This window comes from Crassostrea angulata, chromosome 5, assembly GCF_025612915.1.
Source record: "Crassostrea angulata isolate pt1a10 chromosome 5, ASM2561291v2, whole genome shotgun sequence".
Classification (NCBI taxonomy): Eukaryota; Metazoa; Mollusca; class Bivalvia; order Ostreida; family Ostreidae; genus Magallana; species Magallana angulata.
The window spans coordinates 25,753,261-25,776,241 of NC_069115.1; the positions used below are offsets into that span (position 1 = coordinate 25,753,261).

General features: G+C 34.6%; 1 protein-coding gene across 1 annotated transcript in view; it reads left to right on the top strand.

Moving 5' to 3' along the window:
* Window positions 1-22,981, top strand: part of LOC128183550 (major vault protein-like) — a 182,739-nt gene that overhangs the window by 84,873 nt on the left and 74,885 nt on the right. Inside the window, exons 7-10 of the mRNA XM_052852605.1 lie at window positions 3,473-3,567; window positions 3,654-3,720; window positions 3,889-4,030; window positions 8,718-8,822. Of these exons, the coding sequence (XP_052708565.1) occupies window positions 3,473-3,567; window positions 3,654-3,720; window positions 3,889-4,030; window positions 8,718-8,822 (409 nt within the window). The remainder of the gene's footprint in view (window positions 1-3,472; window positions 3,568-3,653; window positions 3,721-3,888; window positions 4,031-8,717; window positions 8,823-22,981) is intronic.

Genomic DNA, 22,981 nt, shown 5'->3' on the forward strand with positions numbered 1-22,981 from the left:
AAAAATCTTCTTCTCAGAAACTAATCAGCCAGGAAAGCTGACACTTGTGTGGAAGCATCCTCAGGTAGTGTAGATTCAAAGTTGTGAAAATCATGACCCCCGGGGGTAGGGTGGGGCCACAATGGGGGGTCAAAGTTTAACAAAGGAATATATAGAATAAATCTTTAAAAATCTTCTTCTCAGAAACTAATCAGCCAGGAAAGCTGAAACTTGTATGGAAGTATCTCAGGTAGTGTAGATTCAAAGTTGTGAAAATCATGACCCCTGGGGGAAGGGAGGAGCCACAATGAGGGGGGGGGGGGGTCGAAGTTTAAAAAAGGAATATATAGAGTAAATTGTTAAAAAATCTTCTTCTCAGAAACTAATCAGCCAGGAAAGCTGAAACTTGTGTGGAAGCATCCTCAGGTAGTGTACTAGATTCAAAGTTGTGAAAATCATGACCCCTGGGGGTAGGGAGGAGCCACAATGAGGGGGGGGGGGTCGAAGTTTAAAAAAGGAATATATAGAGTAAATTGTTAAAAAATCTTCTTCTCAGAAACTAATCAGCCAGGAAAGCTGAAACTTGTGTGGAAGCATCCTCAGGTAGTGTACTAGATTCAAAGTTGTGAAAATCATGACCTCCGGGGGTAGGGTAGGGTAGGGCACAATGGGGGGGGGGGTTGAAGTTTAACATAGGAATATATAGAGTAAACCTTTAAAAATCTTCTTCTCAGAAACTAATCAGCCAGGAAAGCTGAAACTAGTGTGGAAGCACCCTCAGGTAGTGTAGATTCAAAATTGTGAAAATCATAACCCCCCGGAGGTAGGGTTGGGCCACAATGGGGGGGGGGGGGGGGGTCAAAGTTTAACATGGGAATATATAAAGTAAATCTTTAAAAATCTTCTTCTCAGAAACTAATCAGCCAGGAAAGCTGAAACTTGTGTGGAAGCATCCTCAGGTAGTGTAGATTCATCAAAGTTGTGAAAATCATGACCCCTCTCAAAGTGAGTCTCCGGTCCTGAATTTTTTCCCAAAATAACTTAGCAGGTTACAATTTTGATCTCTCAAAACCTTTGATCCCTTGAAGTCAAACTGCAGTCCGGTTATTTATAATCTATTGTTTTTTACTCTCGATACCTAGAAGTGGCTGTGTATATGCAAGCGTTACCTAATTTTAACACCTACTTCATCATTTAAATGGCTCAAGGCATTAGACGGGTGACCCGTGAACGGGATGTTCATTCAGGTGACGCTTGTCCTGCAAGGTGGCAATTGTTCAATGATTGACCATAACCGTTGCATAAACAATAATTAACACCGACTGTCTTAAATGTAGATAAAATCTTATTTATTAAAAACAAGAGAGAGAGAGAGAGGGGGGGGGGGGGCAGAAATTAGTTAATGAGTTAAATAAGAGTCAGATTGAGGGGGAAACAGACAAGTTGAGTTTATGCATACGGTAGTGACCTCATAATAGTACATTGCGTAATATTGTCTTCATAAAATCAGTGGCATATTTTCAACTCACCATATGCCAAAAAATAATACTTAACTAATTTTCAAGTACATGTTTATGCATGATTTGCGTAATACAATGTTGCTCTGCTTTGAATTTGTATTTCGTCTTTTGGATTTTTGAGATGGTTGACGGTTTGTTATTGTCATTTTTTAGGCGTCGAGCTAATGGTCGACAGCCTTCTAGTAATCGTCTGGATTGGCAATCGTCCAAATTCATGCTCTGCATCGCCTTTTAAATGCGCATAAGAAATAAGTTTGTGTACAAAAAAACCAGCTTTGCCTACCTGGTTATTGACAACTCATTGCATAAGTATAAATTTGCTTAATCTAGAAATGGCGGATGAATACAATCAGGTGTAAAAATTCACTAAATATTATTTTAGTTTATCGCTTACATTTTAATTGGAGAGCGTGCCCGATAGAAATAAAATTTGCGACGTAAATTTATTTGTTATCGGGCACGGTCTCCAAAATAAATGTAAGCGATAAACGTATCTAGTGATTTTGTTGCTAAAAATAAACACGATTATGTAGTTGGTTTGGTCTAGCATTTTAAATAGCATGTGTTGTGGATTTGTTTGTAAACAACCGTACCATAGGGAATCTTGTTACAAACGGGAATTGAAATTAATAAAAGTATGTTTTATTATTATAATTAGGGACATATGCTGTTAATGTATTCAAATCATGAACCTGTGAAAATTGTTTAAAGAAAATAATTTATTTTTGAACTTTGAAATTTCTTCAAATTTTGTAACCATAATGAGTTATTGAATTATAAAAGCACCAATACCTATTTTAAAAGAAAATAAACTTATTCTTGTTTTTAAAGCAGCACAAAACATAATTCATATACTTCTCTATTCTATGTCTAAAATTATTTGATATACGACTATTAAATTAACAGAAATTCAAATTATTGATATCATTCTATATAAAAGAAAATGTCAGTTTGACGCCTTTGTGGCCGTTCCGGCCTTTGATTTCATTATTTTGTTTGGAGCTCTTGTACAATATGTACAAAATGCATGTAGCAATAGTTTTCTAGAAGTTTTTGTTAAAAACATTTCAAAAAAAATAATGATTTTTTCTTCTAATAATACCTATATCTAAATTCTAACAATGATTAAAACAGCACTTTTTTCTTCTTTGTGGTTTAATCACAGATACAAAACACACACCTGTTACGGTGTCTTACACCATCGCGGTAAAATCGTGGCTCCGCGATCACCGCAAAGATAACACCGCAACGGTGTATCGCGGAAAAGATTAAAACACCATCACGGTGTCGCGGGAAAATACGGGATCCGCGTTGGCCGTAGTGTACACATATATAATGAAAACAAAATGTAATCGCTTATCTGTTTGTTTACGTACATATGTACACTTCGCGTACGATTTTAATATTTCTGATGCACAGGTAATTAAGTAACCTCGTTCTAAAGATGTTTGGTTTTTTGTATTAATTAGACATTTTCATTATTACATCATTTAATGATTTGTTGATAAAATCATTGTAATGTCTTAAATTTTAAATTTTTTTTACTATAATTCCTGAACATAAATGGTATATGGTATAGGATAGAATAGAATAGGATAGAGATTATTTGCAGGATACAGAATATAGGACACAATTGTTTTTTCAACTTTTATGATAGCAGCACTGTACATGAAGTTAATTTGTTATTTTTTCCTGATTAGTACAAATTACAATGTAAGGATAACTCCCGAGGCACTTCAAATAAATCATTCATCTTGCGTTCACAAAGCATTCACATATCGTTCATCGTGCGTTCACCATTCACCTTGTGCTCCCTTTGCTCTCTGCGTTAGCTCACCAAATTCCGTTCAGCATGCACTCAATGTTCGCTCACCGTTTGCTCAGCGTGCGCTTACCGTTCATTCACTGTTCAAGTGGGAAAGTAGAACGTTTCAGGGACTGTATGCAAGATGTGGTTAATGTTGTTTTTGTAGGTAGTTTCTCTGGAAAAGTGTGTTACCTTAACACCAAATAATGGAATTGTCCTAAAAGCCTCTCAGACAATGCTCGACAGCCAGGGAGTGAAGAGGTATTTTTAGTGTACTTTTGAGGGGGGAAAAAATTCATTCAGAAAAAATGACATAATTGAATTTTCTGGGTTGTGTTGTGGTTTAGGATAGCTGGGGAGCAGTGGCTGCTGACTGGAGTGGAGACAGATCATTATTTTCCAGAGATTGGTGTGGTGGGTAATGTAGTGAGCATGTGAAAGTCATATTATCATATTATCAAAAATTATGAACTTATTGTTTATTTTCATGTAAAGTGCTTTAATATGTACATAGTTTTGTGATGTTTGTGCATTATAACTGAAAGTAACAACAAGATTTTTTAAAGAGTTTTTGGCACACAGGAGGTGGTATCAGAGGAGACTATTAAGGTCCTATGGAAAGGACAATACTGTGTAATTAAAGATGTAGTGGACAGGCATGGAAAACCACAGCTGGGAAAAAGAGAACTGAGAGTTGGGCCATGCAGTTTCTTCCTTCATCCAGGTAAGAACACATCTTTGCCGGTGTGTGAATCTTATAGCTATATACTTTAAAAAGCAAATCTGTCTAACATCTATTGTCATCATTAAAAAACCCAAGTCAGTGGCAAAAAAAGTAAATATTAGAACTTTTTTGATATATCTTTAATTTGTATACTCTCATAGAATACCCTTTTCATCTCACATTTGCATTTATTTATAGAGATCGATGCTGTAAAAAACGCAAAAAAGTATCTTAGAGTCCAAAATCTGGTATCTGTCCTACAGAAGAATTCTAAATATAATAAAGAAAAAATTAAATTTTAGAAAAATATGTTTAATCGCCTTCAAAAGTTCTACAATTGTCCATAATAAGATGTGATTCTTTTTATACCCCTCTTCAAAAAAGGGAGGGCATGTTGCTTTGATGCTGTCTGTCTCTCTGTCGGTTGGTCCACCAATGGTTTACATTCATTTTCTTCTTTGCAAAGATTGCACATATTGAGATTTTGTATGCAGATTTTTTATAATAATATCTAGGTCAAGTTTGATTTTGGGTATGATTAAGCAATTTTCGACAGAGTTACAGTACCGATCAGATCCAACCTAATAGAAAGTAAACCGGTGGTCACTCCCTAGGAACATTTTTCACAACATTTCCTTAACTTGTAGAATTATGTCTCCCCTTTCAAAGGGGAGACATATTGTTTTTGTCGACTTTCTTATTCTTATTAAGGTCTTCCGTTTCCAACGGAAGACCTTATTGTTTTCGTTCTGTTTCTTTTTCTTCGCTATTTTTCTTTTTTTTCCAACAAATTTTGTGCACGCGATTTCTCAAAAATGACTCAACCGATTTTCATCAAACTTTCAGATATGATAGATACGGATCTAAACTTTATACGTAATTTTTTATTTTGATGACGTCATTTCCGTTTTTGATATATTGACGTTTTAGCGATTTTCAGAGGGTCGGCTTGTCCTGGGATCTTCTCCTTAACGATTGAAGATATTGAGTTCAAACTTTCAGGGATTGTAGTCGAAAGATTGTAGATGTGTCTTTAGGTATTCATTTTTGTCTGACTCAAAAGGCGCTGAAGCTCGCCTGGACCCGAAAATTGAGATTAAAAAAACGTCGTTATTTTTTCTGGTTTTCTTTGTTTATCTCTTTTCTGAAAAATATTTTGTTAAGACATGTAATGTAAAAAACGTTTGTATTTACATGACCTTTTCTTTGAAATCAAGAAAAAGGGGCTGGCTCCTCAAATAAGGGGTCAAAAGGGCTCTAAAGTCTTTAATCTGTAGCTCTTTACTGAGAGATATTTTGTTAAATGTTATAGAAGCAGATATGTTTATCTCACAGTTATGTATCCATGCAATGTAATGATTTTGTCATGTATTACATAACTAGGGGTTTTTAGGGGCCAAAAGTATAAAATTTTGATCACCCATATCTCAGAAAGGAAAAATATTTTGTAATGCAATACAGAAGAAAAGTTGTTCAAAATGATGTTCTTAACGATATGCAACCTTCAAAATTTCGTCGAACGGCCACTATAAGGGAATAAGGGATCGGCCCCTAAAACCTTCTTTCTCATATATCTCCAGAATGCTAACGAATTTCTAAACACTTGTTGAACAAAATATGTATAGAATTAGATGACCTTTCATATGATATCAAGAAAAAGGGGCTGGCCCCTTAAATAAGGGAACCAAAGGGCTCTAAAGTCTTTTACATATATCCTTTTACTCAGGGATATTTTGTGAAATGTTTTAGAAGCAAATATGTTTATCTTACATTTATGTATCTAAGTAATGTAAGGATTTTATCATGTGTTATGTAATTAGGGGTTTTTAGGGGCCAAAAGTCCGAAAATTTGATCACCCATATCTCAGAAAGGAAAAATATTTTGAAATGCAGTATAGAAGAAAAGTTGTTCAAAAATAATGTTCTTAACGAAATGCAACCTTCAAAATTTCGTCAAACGGCCCCTATAAGGGGATAAGGGATCGGCCCCTAAAACCTTCTTTCTCATATATCTCCAGAATGCTAACGAATTTCTAAACACTTGTTGAACAAAATATGTATAGAATTAGATGACCTTTCATATGATATCAAGAAAAAGGGGCTGGCCCCTTAAATAAGGGAACCAAAGGGCTCTAAAGTCTTTTACATATATCCTTTTACTCAGGGATATTTTGTGAAATGTTATAGAAGCAAATATGTTTATCTTACATGTATGTATCTAAGTAATGTAAGGATTTTATCATGTGTTATGTAATTAGGGGTTTTTAGGGCCAAAAGTCCGAAAATTTGATCACCCATATCTCAGAAAGGAAAAATATTTTGAAATGCAGTATAGAAGAAAAGTTGTTCAAAAATAATGTTCTTAACGAAATGCAACCTTCAAAATTTCGTCAAACGGCCCCTATAAGGGGATAAGGGATTGGCCCCTAAAACCTTCTTTCTCATATATCTCCAGAACATTAACGAATTTCTAAACACTTGTTGAATAAAATTGTTTAGAATAAAATGACCTTTCAAATGATATCAAGAAAAAGGGGCTGGCCCCTTAAATAAGGAGACCAAAGGGCTCTAAAGTCTTTTATCTGTAGCCATTTACTGAGAGATATTTTGTGAAATGTTTTAGAAGCAAATATGATTACCTTACAGTTATGTATCCAAGAAATGTAAGGATTTTATCATGTGTTATGAAATTAGGGGTTTTTAGGGGCCAAAGGTCCCAAAATTTGATCAACCAGACCTCAGAAAGGAATTTTTTTTTAAAATGCAGTATAGAAGAAAAGTTGTTCAAAATAATGTTCTTAACGAAATGCAACCTTCAAAATTTCGTCAAACGGCCCCTATAAGGGGATAAAAGGATCGGCCCCTAAAACCTTCTTTCTCATATATCTCTAGAACGATACCGAATTTCTAAACACTTGTTGAACAAAATGTGTTTAGAATTAGATGACCTTTCAAATGATATCAAGAAAAAGGGGCTGGCCTCTTAAATTAGGGAACCAAAGGGCTCTAAAGTATTTTACCTATATCCTTTTACTCCGAGCCATTTTGTTAAAGGTTATTAAAGCTAGATTAGGTATAATACGTTAATATATCCTAACAACATAATGATTTTCTCATCTTTTCTATCTTAATTGGAAGAGTGCAAGTATTTAAAAAAGCAATGTCAGAGAACTTATAAAAAGAGATACCAAAAAAAAAAAAACATTAGTACTCCACTCCTTTTTTCATATCATGTTTTCTTGTCGAAAATCAAAGTCAATGACGTCACATATCCTTATAATAATCGTACGGAAGACCTCCTCGTTGCTCGCAACGAGATCGTGTCTAGTTCTTCTTCTTCTTCTTCTTCATCCAAATTTGTCCAGGCCGTAACTTAAATACCCTTTGACATTAAGACTTCAAACTTGGAACATAGGTAGATGGTATTGAGAAGGAGTGCACGCCACCAAACGTTTTAACCTTGACCTATTTTGTTCTTCAAGGTCAAGCTTTTCATAAAAAATATTGTTCGGACCATAACAAAAGACTCCTTTAACATACATACTTTTAACTTGTATCATAGATAGATGGTATATAACCTAGTTGAACCTTACCAAAATTTTTGACCTTGACCTAGAATTTTTATTTCAAGGTCATATTAGAAAAAACTTCATTGTTCAACTCCTGAATATACTTTGACAGAAGGACTTCAAACTATAAACAAAGAACAATAATAATACACTTAGGTGTACTATTGAAAAATATATTTGACCTTGACCTTGTTTTACTCAAGGTCAAATTAAGAAAAAATAATAAAATTTTGTATGGATCATAACTTTAATACCCTTTGACATTAAGACTTCAGACTTGGAACATAGGTAGATGGTAAAGAGAAAGAGTGCACCTCACCAAAAGTTTTGATCTTGACCTATTTGCTTTTAAAGGTCAGGCTTTTCACAAAAAATATTGTCCATACCATAACACAAGACTCCTTTAACATAAAGACTTTTACCTTGTATCAAGGATAGATGGTATATAATCTAGTTGAACCTTACCAAAAATTTTGACCTTGACCTTAAATTTTTATTTCAAGGTCAAATTAGAAAAAACTTCATTGTTCAACTCCTGAATATACTTTGACAGAAGGACTTCAAACTTTAAACAAAGAACAATAATAATACACTTAGGTGTACTATTGATTTATATATGACCTTGACCATATTTTACTCAAGGTCAAATTAAGAAAAAGATAATAAAATTTTGTCTGGGTCTGGGTAACATATAGTTGACATCATTCTTTTTCAATTGTTAAATTTGCCCCATATAACAATCCTTGGGGAGAAGGGGAGACATGTGTTTTTTTGTAAAAAAAAACAATACCCACTAGTTCTACTCGTAAATTCGAGGACGAATTTCTATCAAGAGGGGGAGTATGTTAACGGGTTCACAGGTGTATGACTTTCAGTCAATATATCGGGTCTCAAAAGCTCAGTGGTTAGAGCGCTGGCACGGTACGTCAGAGGCCCTGGGTTCGAGTCCCTGTTGAGACTTGACTTTTCACCACCTATGACATATATATATATATAAAATATCATTTGATATTCAAGTACATGTATGCTTTCTCAATCTCAATTTGTATCACTTATTTTTCAATTATTTCATACTATGTACTTGTATTAGACATACTCATTTTATCCTTTTATTGAAGGAGAGACATTAGAGAATGGAGCTGTCCAGAAAGTTCACATTCTAGGAGAAGATGATGCCATTGTACTACAGGCAGAGGAAGAGTATAAGGACACCATGTTCAAAGGTAATAAAATATTGATTTGCATTGGTACGGTCTTCAGGCAAAGAGAGCAATGTGCAACAAATGTTGTGCCGAAATTTCAGATCTGCCACTGTTATGTGCAACTATTGACGTTTTTTGAGAACAAGTCATACAATGTTTCCCCTAGCATCGCTGTGAACAAAAAATGATGGCTATTGTTTGGAATGAAATATGATAAGACAGTCGATGATTTTCAAAAAGTTTCTAGAGTTTAAAATAAAGGCAAAAGAGTGGTAAACTTCTGAGAGGTAAATTTTAGCCAAAATGGTGAATGTAGACAGTGAAGCGACGAGGCAAAAGTTTTGAACTCTTTGCATGGTGATTGTGAAGATGAAAATGATTTTGATGGATTTAATTCTGCAGTACATATACTGTGGAATCATTAGATTTCGTGGTGGCTCAATTTTCGTGGAATTCGTGGGTACCTGTCATCCACGAATTAACATCCTCCACGAATTATATATTAGGGTTATAAAGTCATATTTCGTTTTGTAGGTATAAGAAAATACACGAAATTACGTCCCCACGAACCTGTAAAATTTCAGCAATCTACGAAAATTGGCCCCCACGAAATCTGATGATTCCACAGTAACTTCAGAGATGTTAATTTATTGATTGATGTGCCTAAGATGGACTTTATGCCAAAAAATATTTTATTTAAGTTTTGGTTTTAGGCAAGGACTCCATTGGTCTTATATATGTAGTTGTAAGAGGTGCTGAAAATCAAGTCTCAACCAAGACTCATTGGCATAGCCTTTGGCATACACTGCCAACCCTCTAACCAATGAGGTATAATTGAGGCATGATATGTTGACTGACATTTGTACCCGTTAACCTGGTGCCATATTCTTCGTTTTTACAGATATTTATACCCCTGCAAACGAAATTTAGGGGGGAACATTGGAATTGCCCTGTTCGTCTGTCTGTAGACACAATTTTTACCCCCCTCCCTTTATAAACTATTAAACTTCTTCATGGAATTGTCTCAACATTTGTACATATGTTAACACTATCTGAAAATGTGCTCCTGCAAGTATTGTTCAGAAATCACACAAGATTCAATGATTTTATGACAGTTTTCATTTTTCTTGTCCAATATATTGTACGCTAATGTTGAAAAGCAACCGAAGGGAGGTAATCCTATTCCTTAATAGCAAACACACTAAAAATGTTAGATCTGAAATAAATATATTTATAGAGGGTTTTTTTGTCCTTGCTTCATAACCAGATATATGTTTTATAAGTACCTGTATTTTATTAACTTTCAATGCCAAATATTTGTTTGTCAACGATAAATTCTTAGGAGCTAATAAGAACATGAAAGACAAGTGTGGCTGAATTTATTTGTCCCAAGGGGGGCATTATTTGAGCCATAGTTTAGATGGAACATGTGTTTAGGGAAAATTAATAATTTGTCAAATCAGTAGTGTAGATTCAAAGTTCAAGTGGGGCCACAATGGGGGAGTCGAAGTTTTACATAGGAATATATAGACTAAATCTTTGTTTTAGTGCATGTTTCTTCTGTTTAATTGTTTACAATTTCTATTTGCTAACCATATTTGGGTGTTACATTTCAAATTATAAGCAAGATACAAAGCTTTATACACAGTTATGAGACCATTTTTTGGTTTACATTTTAAATGCTGAATAGGAAATACCAAGTTAAAAATCTAGCAAAATTGTGAGCTCTAGCTGTATCTTGCTTATAATTCTACGATTGACGTTAATTAAAAGATTTTGGTTGTCAATGATCATTAGAAATGTCTCGCTAAATGTTAAATACTTCTACAAAAAAAGTAAAAGATGATATGCTGTAACAACTCTCTTTACAGGATGAATTATATGTATTCCACATTAATTTTCATAGTTTTTCAGACACAAGTAAATAAAAACAACACCGTAAGAACAGTTTCCATAGTTTTGTTACGGGGATAAAGGCATAAGACTGTTCCTGAGAAAATATTACAGTGTAAATGTAGTAGTATTTTCTTTGTATGATAGCAAGGAAAACGCCACGTCTTAGGTTCTTTATATTTATTATAATTATTTCATTATGAACCCTGTAAAAAGGTTAACAATAGCAATTTTAGCATACATTATAACAACAAACATATTATATTTAGGGCCCTGCAAGGATTTGCGGGTGCCCTATAGTAATCACTCTGTCCGTCCATCCTTCTGTCCGTCCGTCTGTCACTCTTCCGTCCACAAATTTTTTGTTTTTTTCTAATAACTTTTTTATGGTTGCCCAATCAAGTCCAAATTTGGTATGGTAGTTCAGTAGGCAGAAATGCATATTTTGATGCTAAGTTTGGTTCTCTATGTCTTCTGGTTTGGAGCTGGGGTGGTGGGGTAGATTCCTTAACTATACATAAGAATGAATGGGCAAGAGAGATAACTGCTGATAATGTTACCATTGTATACTAGGAAGGTTGTGCAATATTTGTCCTTTGGGATTAATGAACCTTCCACAGGAAGAAAATCCTAAGCTTTATCTTTATCTGTCACATTGAGATTAATTACTGCACTGCCTGTGTCTGCAAATGAACTTTGTTTTGAAGTTAAGGTCAATTTTGAATGATGTGTAGTATTGTGTACATTCTTTGAAATATGGATTTAAAATATAATATTCATACTTTATTTTGGTTAAAATACCGTACACAATGATTTATGATAATTTTATTGAATTCTAAAATCAAGATATATATTAAGATATCCTTTTTCACTATTTTATTTTTAATTATAATTTATTTCATTTTTTTCTGCCTTAATGCTGTTAATTTTAACAGGTAATCAGATAATAACCCCATTCTGTCATTTCTGAAAAAACAAATCTTATTGTAAATTTAGAAGAAAAGGATGAGAGAGCAGAACAATTAACCCCCTGAGATTAATTATCTTGCCTGCTGCAGAAAATTTAGAGGCTTATCTCTATCTGTCATATGAAGATTAATGAACACCTTTGTCTGCAACTGATGTTTGTTTTGAAGTTGAGGTCAACCCTGGGTGATACAATGTATTTGCATTCACTGAAGGCTTGCATTTTGTAAAACATCTGTTTAAATCTTTTTTAACGAGGCCGAGTACAGAACGAGTACGCACGCTTTCGCGCAGCGTTTCATTTGTATTGTGACGTCATCTTTTTGCTTTGTTGACGCCATGGCGTGATGGTTTCAACTGCAGATATTCAGCGAAATTTATTGAAAATAGCTCGTTTGATGCGTAAAATTGATATTATATTGTGGAATAAACATAAATGTCTCAAAGTATAAGCTATATTTGGGCTCGGGTCGAAAAACGTGAAGAGGGTTCAGCAAGCCTAGCCCTCTGTCACGTTTTCTTAACCCACCTAAATATAGCTTAAATCATATATTTCAAGACAGTAGCCATGTATTTTATATTAATGACCTTTAATGTGTGATGTTATATATTTATTTATTACTAAAATATGTCTGAATGTTTTAATAATATTTTAAAGATCACCATTTTCATCTTTGTCAAATAAAAAATAGCCATTATCTGAAAAACTGGTAAATTGGGCATACAAAAAACAACTTTGATAAGACCCCTGGAACAAACCAGGAGGTAAAAGGATTTTTTTATTTCACCATTTGATGCCTTTTAGCAATGACTTTAATATGTAGAATAGAAAAAGAAATCCCTAGGGCAGAAGTTTAAGAAAATTGTTAAAAATGTGCAAAATTGATACATTTCAAGCAAAATCCCATATGGTCCTATGTTAAAAGTTAACAAACTTTGAGATGACCCCTTAAACAAACAGTGTGGTAAATGTCTTATTTTTTTATCTGAAAATAATAATTATAACAGTAGAAATTCATGTAAAAATTTTCGTTAAAAAAATCTAGGGCAGAAAAAATTAGACCCAGCCTCAGCCTCATTAAATACACATTTAATTTAGTTTTTATGCCCCCTTCGAAGCTTTGCTGCTGTCTGTCGGTCAGTCTGTCGGTCCACCAACAGTTTCCGCTCATTTTCTTTGCAGAGGATGAACATATTGATATCAAATTTGGTATATAGGTTTATCATGATAATATCTAAGTCAAGTTCGATATTGGGTACAATCGAGCAATTTTCGACAGAGTTATAGCCCTTGGACTTAGAAAAATTCTAGTTTTTTGCAGTTTCCGCTCATTTTCTTCGCAGAGGATGAACATATTTAAATGAAATTTGGTATATAGGTTTATCATGATAATATCTAGATCAAGTTCGATATTGGGTACCATCGAGCAATTTTCGACAGAGTTATGGCCGTTGGACGTAGAAAAATAACAGTTATTTGCAGTTTACGTTCATTTTCTTTGTGGATGTTTCCAAGGGAGGGGGGCATAAATGTTTCACAAACATCTCTTGTTTTTATAAGACATGAGGTTATCTCTGTTTTATGCAGATACATGGTGACTATTTAGAGTTTTTGGACATTCAGGAATTTTCTTGAAATTTTAAAAATACAGTTGTTACTTATAATTTTCATATTTTTTTTCAAATGTAATCAAATTAAACTTTCATTCCATGAGCTGCACCCTGTTATTTTTACCCCTCAGTTTAACACTTTAATTGTTTGATGAAAATCATATCCTGACTACAAATCATGAGATCCTATATATTGCAGTTCTTTACATCTTATGCCGGGCATTTATTTTTCATCATTGTTAATGTAAAGAGGATGGAATTCAAATTGTTTTTCACTTCGGTATATTAATTGTCATAGCGGGGCTCTTCCTGATTGGTCAGTTTTCTAGTAATACAATGATATTTTCAAAGAAGTATACATGAATTAATTTCATTTAAAAGTTTACAATAAATACTGAGTAAATGCAAAAGAACTATAAGTTATTTCCCTTATATCAAAGTTTATACCAGAACTTGAGCATTAATGAGTTCACATACACATTTATAAATAATAATTATATGAGATATACAACTGATATAGAAACCTTCATATACATGTACTTTGATTCAATCAAAGCTTAATTTGATCATTAATTAATTGAAACTCAGTATATTGCTTTAAAATTACATTAAAAGTAAGAAACAGATTAATTAATGGAAATTAAGGAATTAGTAAGAAAACCAAGGTCAACTTACAGACGATGTCCTGAAGTCTTTCGTGATTAATTAATGAAAATAGTCAGGAGGTCAAAATATCTCAACTGGCTTAAAAAACTATTGATCTATTACTGACCAGCACAAAGAACTTCGCTGGAAAACCCTCTCAACCAATGAAAAACAAGGATCTATATCCTACCCTCAGGACTTATATAAATAAGTAAAATAAAAACCAAAAGTATTGTATGCTTTTATTAATTACGGAAAGTCAAAACATCACGGATATTCAAAAACGCAAATTGTAGAAATTATAAGTTGCATTTGATATTTAATCATTTAAATAAAAACAAATTAAAAATAGCACTCTACCACATAAAAACATCCTGGTTTGTTGCCATTTGTTGTTTTTGAATAAAGATGAAAATAATGGATGGGTCTTAATAAATTACAGTGATATGCCTGTCAATACACTGACTATAATAACTCCCTAACATATGTTACTAACAACATTTTTCATTCGAGTGTATTCATCAATCAAGTGAGTAAGGTTAAAAAGTCATGGGAGTTTACGCCAGGTAAACAACAGCCGTTTATGATTTGGAAGACCAAGACAAAATATAAAGAATTGAAAGTGTTTTATATCTTGCATAGGATTTTCTTATTTTTGGTAAAAATGGTACTCCATAAAGGTCAAAGATTAAGTGTATACAAAAATAAGTGTAAAAATCGAATACTTTCCAATATTTATTTTTTGTTATTCTACCGAGGGGCCATATGGTACAATTTCTTTTAAAGGGGCATGGTCACGATTTTGGTCAGAAATTATATTTTCGATTTAAATGTTTACAATGCTTCAGTAAGGCATTTTAAAAAGGCAACTAAAATTAGAGTGTCATTTGTTGAGTTATAAGCGAGTTACAGAGCTTACAATTCTTTTGTTTACATTTTGAAAGTTGAAGTGAAAATTCTAGTTTTAAACACAATATAATGAATGTGTTAATCGTTAGGAACTGTTAATTCATGCTTAAAATGAATAAGAGGATAGACAAATCAGTTTAAAAAAGATTTTTACTGGTATATTGAACCTATGTAAACAAAAACAGCCTGCCACGAGCCTTATTTACATGACGAAGAATTGCGAGCCCTGTATCTTGCCTAAAACTCAACGACTGGCACCCAAATTTCATTTGATCATTAGAAATGCATTCATAAAGCATTGTAAATAATAAAAACAGAAAAATAAAATTGTGACCATGCCCCTTTCAAGGGGCATGGTCACGATTTTGGTCAAAAATTATTTTTCCGATTTTAACATTTACAATGCTTCAGAAAGGCATTTTAAATAGGCAACCGGAATTTGAGTCTCATTTGTTGAGTTATAAGCAAGTTACAGAGCTTGAAATTATTCGCTATGTAAACAAAGCGTTTGTTTACATTTTGAACGTTGAAGTAAAAATTTCAGTTTTAAGCCTAAAATGAATGTGTTAAACGTTAGGAACTGTATATCTATGCTTAAAATAAATAAAAAGATGGACAAATACGCTGGAAAAAGATTTTTTACTGGTATATGGAATCTATGTAAACAAAAACAGGGCACGAGCCTTGTTTACATGACAAAGAATTGTGAGCCCTGTATCTTGCTTATAACTCTACTAATGACTCTCAAATTTAATTTTATCATTAGAAATGCATTTCTAAAGCACTGTAAATAATCTAAATAAAATTTGACCAAAATCATGACCATGCCCCTATAAACGCCCATATAAAGTCATTGTTGCTCAGGTGAGTGATGTGGCCCCATGGGCCTCTTGTTTTGATATTATCCACAATTTAACCACTTCCTGAATATTCTAATATGACAAGCGGCTAGCGCCAAGTTTTCCAGACTGCATATTACATGTACATGTATATCACTTGACGTACAGAAAACCTTGCCCATCAACAAGTAGAATAAGAACTTAAAATACATGCAAAATACAAATATGATTAATAAAAGACAAGTAAATTCATACTTTCAGTCTTTTTTCTATAATACAATGGCAAATTGGCTGAAAGTTTGTTGAAACTCGGATGCACAGTAATAGATCGGCAAAAGCATTTCATTAATTTGATTTACCCAGTATGCAGTTTGTATATTGATTGAATAGAAACTTTTCAATACTTTTTAACTGGGTTTTCTGAAGAAAAAAATCTGGTAATTAATTGAAATAGTGAAAATGGTGGAGGGCGGCTGCCAAAAGGGTACCCTTATTGTACAGATAAATCCTCCTACAATTTTAAAGATTAAAAAAAAAATCTTTTCAATTGTACTTAAATCAGAGGTGTGCATATTGCTAAGATTTTGTTTTCTGATCATTTATTTACAAAATACCAGCTGTTGAATGAGTCAATTTTTGACAAAATATTGCATATAGGGTACCCCTATTGTACGGATAACTCCTCTTACAGTTTTTAGCTCACCTGAGCTGAAAGCTCAAGTGAGCTTTTCTGATCACATTTTGTCTGTCGTCCATCTGTCTGTCCGTCCGTCAGTCCATATGTCCATCTGTAAACTTTTCACATTTTCAGCATCTTCTCAAGAAATACTGGGCCAATTTCAACCAAACTTAGCACAGATCATCATTAGACAAAGGTGATTCAAAGTTATGAAAATTAAGGGCTAAGGGAAGACAATTAGAAATTAATAAAAATTTTTGAGAAATATTCAAAAATCACCTTCTCAAGAACTATTAGTCCAGGAGAGCTGAAACTTGTGTGGGAGCATCCTCAGGTAGTGTAAATTAAAAGTTGTAAAAATCATGATCCCTGGGGGTAGGGTGTGGCCACAATGGGGGGGGGGGGGTCGACATTTTTCATAAGAATATATAGAGTAAATCTTTTAAAAATCTTTTTCTCAGAAACTAATCAGCAAGGAAAGCTAAAACTTGTGTGGAAGCATCCTCAGGTAGTATAGATTCGAAATTGTGAAAATCATGATCCCCAGGGGAAGGGTTGGGCCACAATTGGGGATCAGAAGTTTAACATAGGAATTATTGAAAGCCTATGTAAATGTCAACAATACGGTGTGTTGATGTATCTATTTCGTAAATGTCTGTTACATATCCAATACCGTCCCCTGATCACCCATCATGATCCCATGATCCATGATCATGATCCATGATCCCATGAAAATCATGACTCCCATGGGTAGGGTTGGGATGGGAAGTTTAACATAGGAATATATAGAGTAGATCTTTCAAAATCTTCTTTTCAGAAACTAATTAGACTGGAAAGCTTAAACTTGTCTGGAGGCATCCTTAGGTAGTGTAGATTCAAAGTTGTGAAAAACATTACCTTTGGGGTAAGGATGGGGCCAAAATAGGTGGGAGGGTTAAAAATTTTACATGTGTAAATATGTAGGGTTAATCTTTAAAAATCTTCTTTTCAGAACCTAATCAGCCAGGAAAGCTTAAACTTGTGTGGAAGCATCCTTAGGTAGTGTAGATTCAAAGTTGTGAAAAACATGACCCCCTGGGGGAAGGGTGGGGCCACAATGGAGGGAGGGGGGAGAGGGGCAACAATAGGGGAGTTGAAGTTTTACATCTATACTACTATTTTAAAATTAATAGACTCGAATTTTTGGGCTTTAATACCGAGAAATTGGAAGAATTCTGTCTTCTGTTTTATATATTTTATTAATAATATATTTTAAACATCATTGGTACTTGAAGATTACCAATTAGTTTTTATTTTTTCTCAATCAATTCTGTAATTAATAGTCAATGAAAATTCCTTTAAAAAAGTCCGGAAATCAGCTGGATTATTTGGATTTTTGGGAGTTAATTTTTATCAACTCTCCTATGCAGTCACTTGGACAAACCGAAAGTGAAACAGTGTTTGGACCTCAGCACAAATCATTGCTCCTGACAAGACTTAGTTCTTGAAAATGATTGATGAATTCGATGTAATGTATGCTAAAGCATTGTTTTTCAAGGAAACTTATTTACAAATACCTTAAAAATAGTCAGATTTTAAATGGTACGAACAATTTAAATATTTTTTGTAGTCGTATGTATTCCTACGCCAGAGTTCAATATAGTCTAATTTAACTCGACGCTCGGCTGTCTCCGTAAACCCTTGTCGGAGATTTACGGTGTCAGCCGAGCGTTTGATTGAACGAGACTAGAGTTCAATATTGCTTGGATCCATACAATTTTCGAGAAATATTTTTACCAGTGAAACATAGTTTGATTGAATTAATTTTATCTTTAAATATTATTTAACATGATTCATGTGGAGGTTTCTCGACATTCTAGTCGAAAAAGTTCAAAAATTCATATTATAAAAATATGCGTAATTCAAATTAGAAACTACGTATACATGTACTTGTCATGCAAAATAACTTATCAAATAAACATCGACAAAATCAACTCCCGTCAGTTCTTCAGTACTTTGATTTACAATTTTGCGCATGCGCATCACATTCATGCTAATCACAGGGCCAGCCATTTTGATGTCTTCGAGAAAGACTGATTCTGGTTGGACCATCAGGAATATTAACTAATGAAATTGAGTTAAACATTTAATTCTATCACAATGGCTGGTCTGGTCAGAAGTTGATGTGGCTGCAGAATAAAAGTTCAGTTTGGAGAGTATTTAAGGAATTTTATTGGAATTTAAGGATGTAAGTAGCGTGTGTTTAATGTGAGATTAGTGCGAATGTTTCTCGACTTGTTGCAATACTGCTGTTGTCATAGGCAATATCCCATCGTTAGCCCTGGACCGGTAAATGTTCGAGTAAAAATAAACTGGCGACTTCGAGAGAATAATGATGTGTATCTCCGCAATTTTAAGACCCATCAATTTGAAATTTGGCATAAGTGTATCTTAGACATTACTTTTCTGAAAAATACATGCATATTGCAAGTGTTGTAAAAAATAATTGATTTATTAGGCTTTTGAAGCGAGCTGGTAGTTTTTTAGCTCACCTGAGCTGAAAGCTCAAGTGAGCTATTCTGATCACATTTTGTCTGTCGTCCCTCTGTCCGTCTGTCTGTCTGTACGTCCGTCCGTCTGTCCGTCCGTAAACTTTTCACATTTTCTACATCTTCTTAAGAACTACTGGGCCAATTTCAACCAAACTTGGCACAAATCATATTTAGGCAAAGGGGATTCAAAGTTGTGAAAATTAAGGGCCACACCCGTTTTCAAGGGGAGATAATTAGAAATTAATGAAAAATTTCGAGAAATTTTCAAAAATCTTCTTCTCAAGAACCAGAAAGCCAGGAAAGCTGAAACTTGTGTGGAAGCATCCTCAGGTAGTGTAGATTCAGAGTTGTGAAATTCATGACCCCCAGGGGTAGGGTGGGGCCACAATGGGGGGGGGGGTCGAAGTTTAACATAGGAATATATATATTAAATCTTTAAAATCTTCTTCTCAGAAACTAAACAGCCAGGAAAGCTGAAACTTGTGTGGAAGCATCCTCAGGTAGTGTAGATTCAAAGTTGTGAAAATCATGACCCCTGGGGGTAGGGTGGGGACACAATGGGGGGGGTCGAAGTTTTACATAGGAAAATATAGTTTAAATCTTTAGAAATCTTCTTCTCAGAAACTAATCAGCCAGGAAAGCTGAAACTTGTGTGGAAGCATCCTCAGGTAGTGTAGATTCAAAGATGTGAAAATCATGATCCCCGGGGGTAGGGTGAGGCCACATTGGGGTGGGGTGTTAAAGTTTTACATAGGAATATAAAGAGTAAATCTTTAAAAATCTTCTTCTCAGAAACTAATCAGCAAGATGATTCTTTATAATTGTTAAGACTTTGGCTCCAGGACAATTCTTCGGCCTCACAAGAAGATTCTGAGTTTGATGTAGCTAAATATCCCATATATAAACATTTGTAAAGGATCTTTTTGAGAACTGCAATACTCAACATGTGATATGACTATAAAATTGAAGCAGGCAGCTATTTTTTCAGTATTACTGTATTGAGTTATTGCCCTTGATTTATTGATTCTTGATTATTTTTAATTAATGCATCCACTGTTAACCAATTATTGTGATGATTATTTCTATACAATAATAAATATTCAATGTATAATATAAGTTGTTCTGCATAAGTAGTTTTGGGTTAGGCCGGATATGTTTGTTTATCTTTGATTTCCAATTTATAGATACTATGAATTATTTTAGGCCTGCACATAAATAGGGACAATGTCTATTGCATTTCGTTGAGCGACTGTTTGGGTTTAACCTTGAACAGGTATGGATAGATTGAGTGTGTGGACATCCTTGCTCTATCTAATCCTCGTGTTTTCTAACCTATGATACAGAGTGTGCAGTCATTCCTGCCCTGTCTCGCATTAATGTAGTCCATCCATAACTATTATATTTCATATCTAATAGATTGCAAGTTTGATCACTAAAATCTTAGTGTGATTATAAGGGGTTTATTAAAAAATAAAGTTTCACCTTTGAAATCTTTAAAAAAATTAATTTTAATAAATTTATCATATGTTGAAGTTAACATTGAAGTCTATGGGAAAAATGCATTTTTAAATATATTTCTTTAGTACAAGTAATTTTCTCACATTTCTCTTGGTAAAAAGTTGCAAAAGCTTTCTCCGTATTCAAATATGCGAAAATGATTCATAGTTTACCATACATATTTTCAGAAAATGATTTTATCAATTTTCCTAAAGGGCAGACAACTCTGTAAAAAAGTTTTAAGTGCACAAAGTTCATTTAATTGACTACATACATACACCCAAGTTTGGTCTATGTCAGACTTATAATAGCTTTAAAATATGTATTTGATGTAGTATAGGTCAATCAAAATTGTTAAATTCACCTTAGTTATGGATGGACTACTTAATACAAGTGTGCGGTCATACCTGCTTGTATTGGTGGTGGTTGCGGCGGAGCACTAGTGTATGGTCATCCCTGCTGGTGTTCTGGCCTCTCTAGCGCAAGTGTGCGGTACTCCCTGCTTGCATTAGGTTGAGCTGTTGGCGCAAGTGTGTGGTCATCCCTGCTTGCGTTATCCCTGCTTGCGTTAACGTTGGTACCTGTTCAGTTGCGTAGGTGTGCGGTCATTCCTGCCTGCGTAACGTTGAGTCCCTATATATGTGCAGGAGCAGTGATTAAAGTCTGCTCTTGTAAATAATGGCAGCAATTAGGGCTATCCGAGTTCCAAGGGGGAAAAGTGGATTTTATTTATACAGGATCTACATGTATTATTGTACATTGTCCAGATTGCTTGTATTATGACTCCATTAACCCTTAGGCTGCTGCATTAATTTTCGCCAAGATGGCCGCCACTGCTGAATTAATTATTGATAATTAATGATAATTGACCATTGATTTTTAAAATAATGTATCTCAGTAACTATTAATGCTACAGGTACCAAACTTATATTAAAATGTAAGAGAAAATGTTGAAGATTTCAATTCAATGCTCCTTTTCCTCATAATATTTGTAATTATCAATCCAGGTAAGTTCAAAGGTGAAAATTAATTAAAATTTTATGCAATCTATAATTCCATTCATATAATCTCTTTTACTTTCATATTTCAGTCCCCAAATGACTGTGAAAGCTTCTCCTTATATTAATAAGTCATACATTGTTGGATTTTTTTTATTCAGATCATTTTTGAACGACAGGTAAACAATACAATTCACAGGTAAAATAACAAAAAATAAAGAAATTATCCATACATTTTGCCATTGTTTATCATTGATTGTCCATGAAAAGTTTGTCACATGTAACAAAGTTTTACAGATAGTTTTGCACAGAGTTTCACACACAGTTTTCAATCACTATCGGAGTCACTACCTGCGCCAGGTAATAACACGGCTCGGTAATTCTGCATGGAATGATACACACGGAAACAGTCAGGAACACAGAGCACTTTTTCACAGTCAGGACACCAGAAAGAAGTCTGCTTTCTCTTGAAGCCCTGTCTGGCAGTTTTCTTTGGATTACAGGCATAACATTGCCTGGCTTTGCATTGGCTTTGCTGGTATGTTCTCTGGGAAATGACGTTCCATTAGACGGGCAGCTTTGTCACCGGTGTGTTTTCGTCCTCTGGATTTGTTTGGTTTTGGAGCGTCAGGGGCTTCTTCAATCAGTGACCTAGCTAAGGCAATCTTAAAGTCATGGCTGTTGAGTTTCTTCTCACTAAACTTCTTGTACAAGAGGTACGAGTTCACAATGCACAGGTTGAACAGGTGAAAAAACAGTTTCTTGTACCATTTGGTGGTCTTCCGAAGGCAGGAATCATACTGGTTGATCTGGTCAGATAAGTCAACACCTCCCATCTTTGAAACATAGTCCACAATACAGGCTGGTTTTGCAACAAACTCGTTGTTTCTGTCCCTCTTGCTCAAAACTGCCATGGTGGCCTCATGAATGGTGGATAGCATGTGGACATCCCGCTTGTCGTGGTACTTCACTGCTAACAGCTGGGACTCCTCGTTCCTCCTGAAGATTACTTGAGATGTTTGTAGTTTCTGTTTCATCTTTATGGCTTCTGGGACACCCTTCCTGTTTTTCCTCAATGTTCCACAGGCATAGGTGTTGTGGACTCTCAACTCCTCGAATAACTCCGGAGATGTATAGTAATTGTCCATATACACATGATGTCCCTTGTCCAGTAGTCCACATCTGGTAAGAAGTCCAACCACAGTCCTTGTTGTGACAGTTTTCTCTTCTCCAATTCCAATAGCTTCAGCATACTGGGTACAGGGGGTGCTTCCCGTGTAGATGTCGAATCCAAGACAGTAGCCGGACTTGGCCTCACAAACTTGGTACAGCTTGATTCCGAATTTGGTGGGCTTTGCTGGGTTGTACACACGAAATCTCAAACGTCCTTTCCATGCACAAGTGGCTTCATCAAAACTCAAGTCTTTATCAGGGGAATAAACATCACTAAAGGCTGTCATAACGTTGTTTATGAAGGGCCTGACCTTGTATAAGGCATCAAAACCATCTTGTCCTCTGGGAATTTGCTGCTCGTTGTCCGTGATGTGGAAATTACTCATGATTGACAAGAATCGGTCCCTGGACATCGTGTTCCGAAAGAATGGGGTGTCCT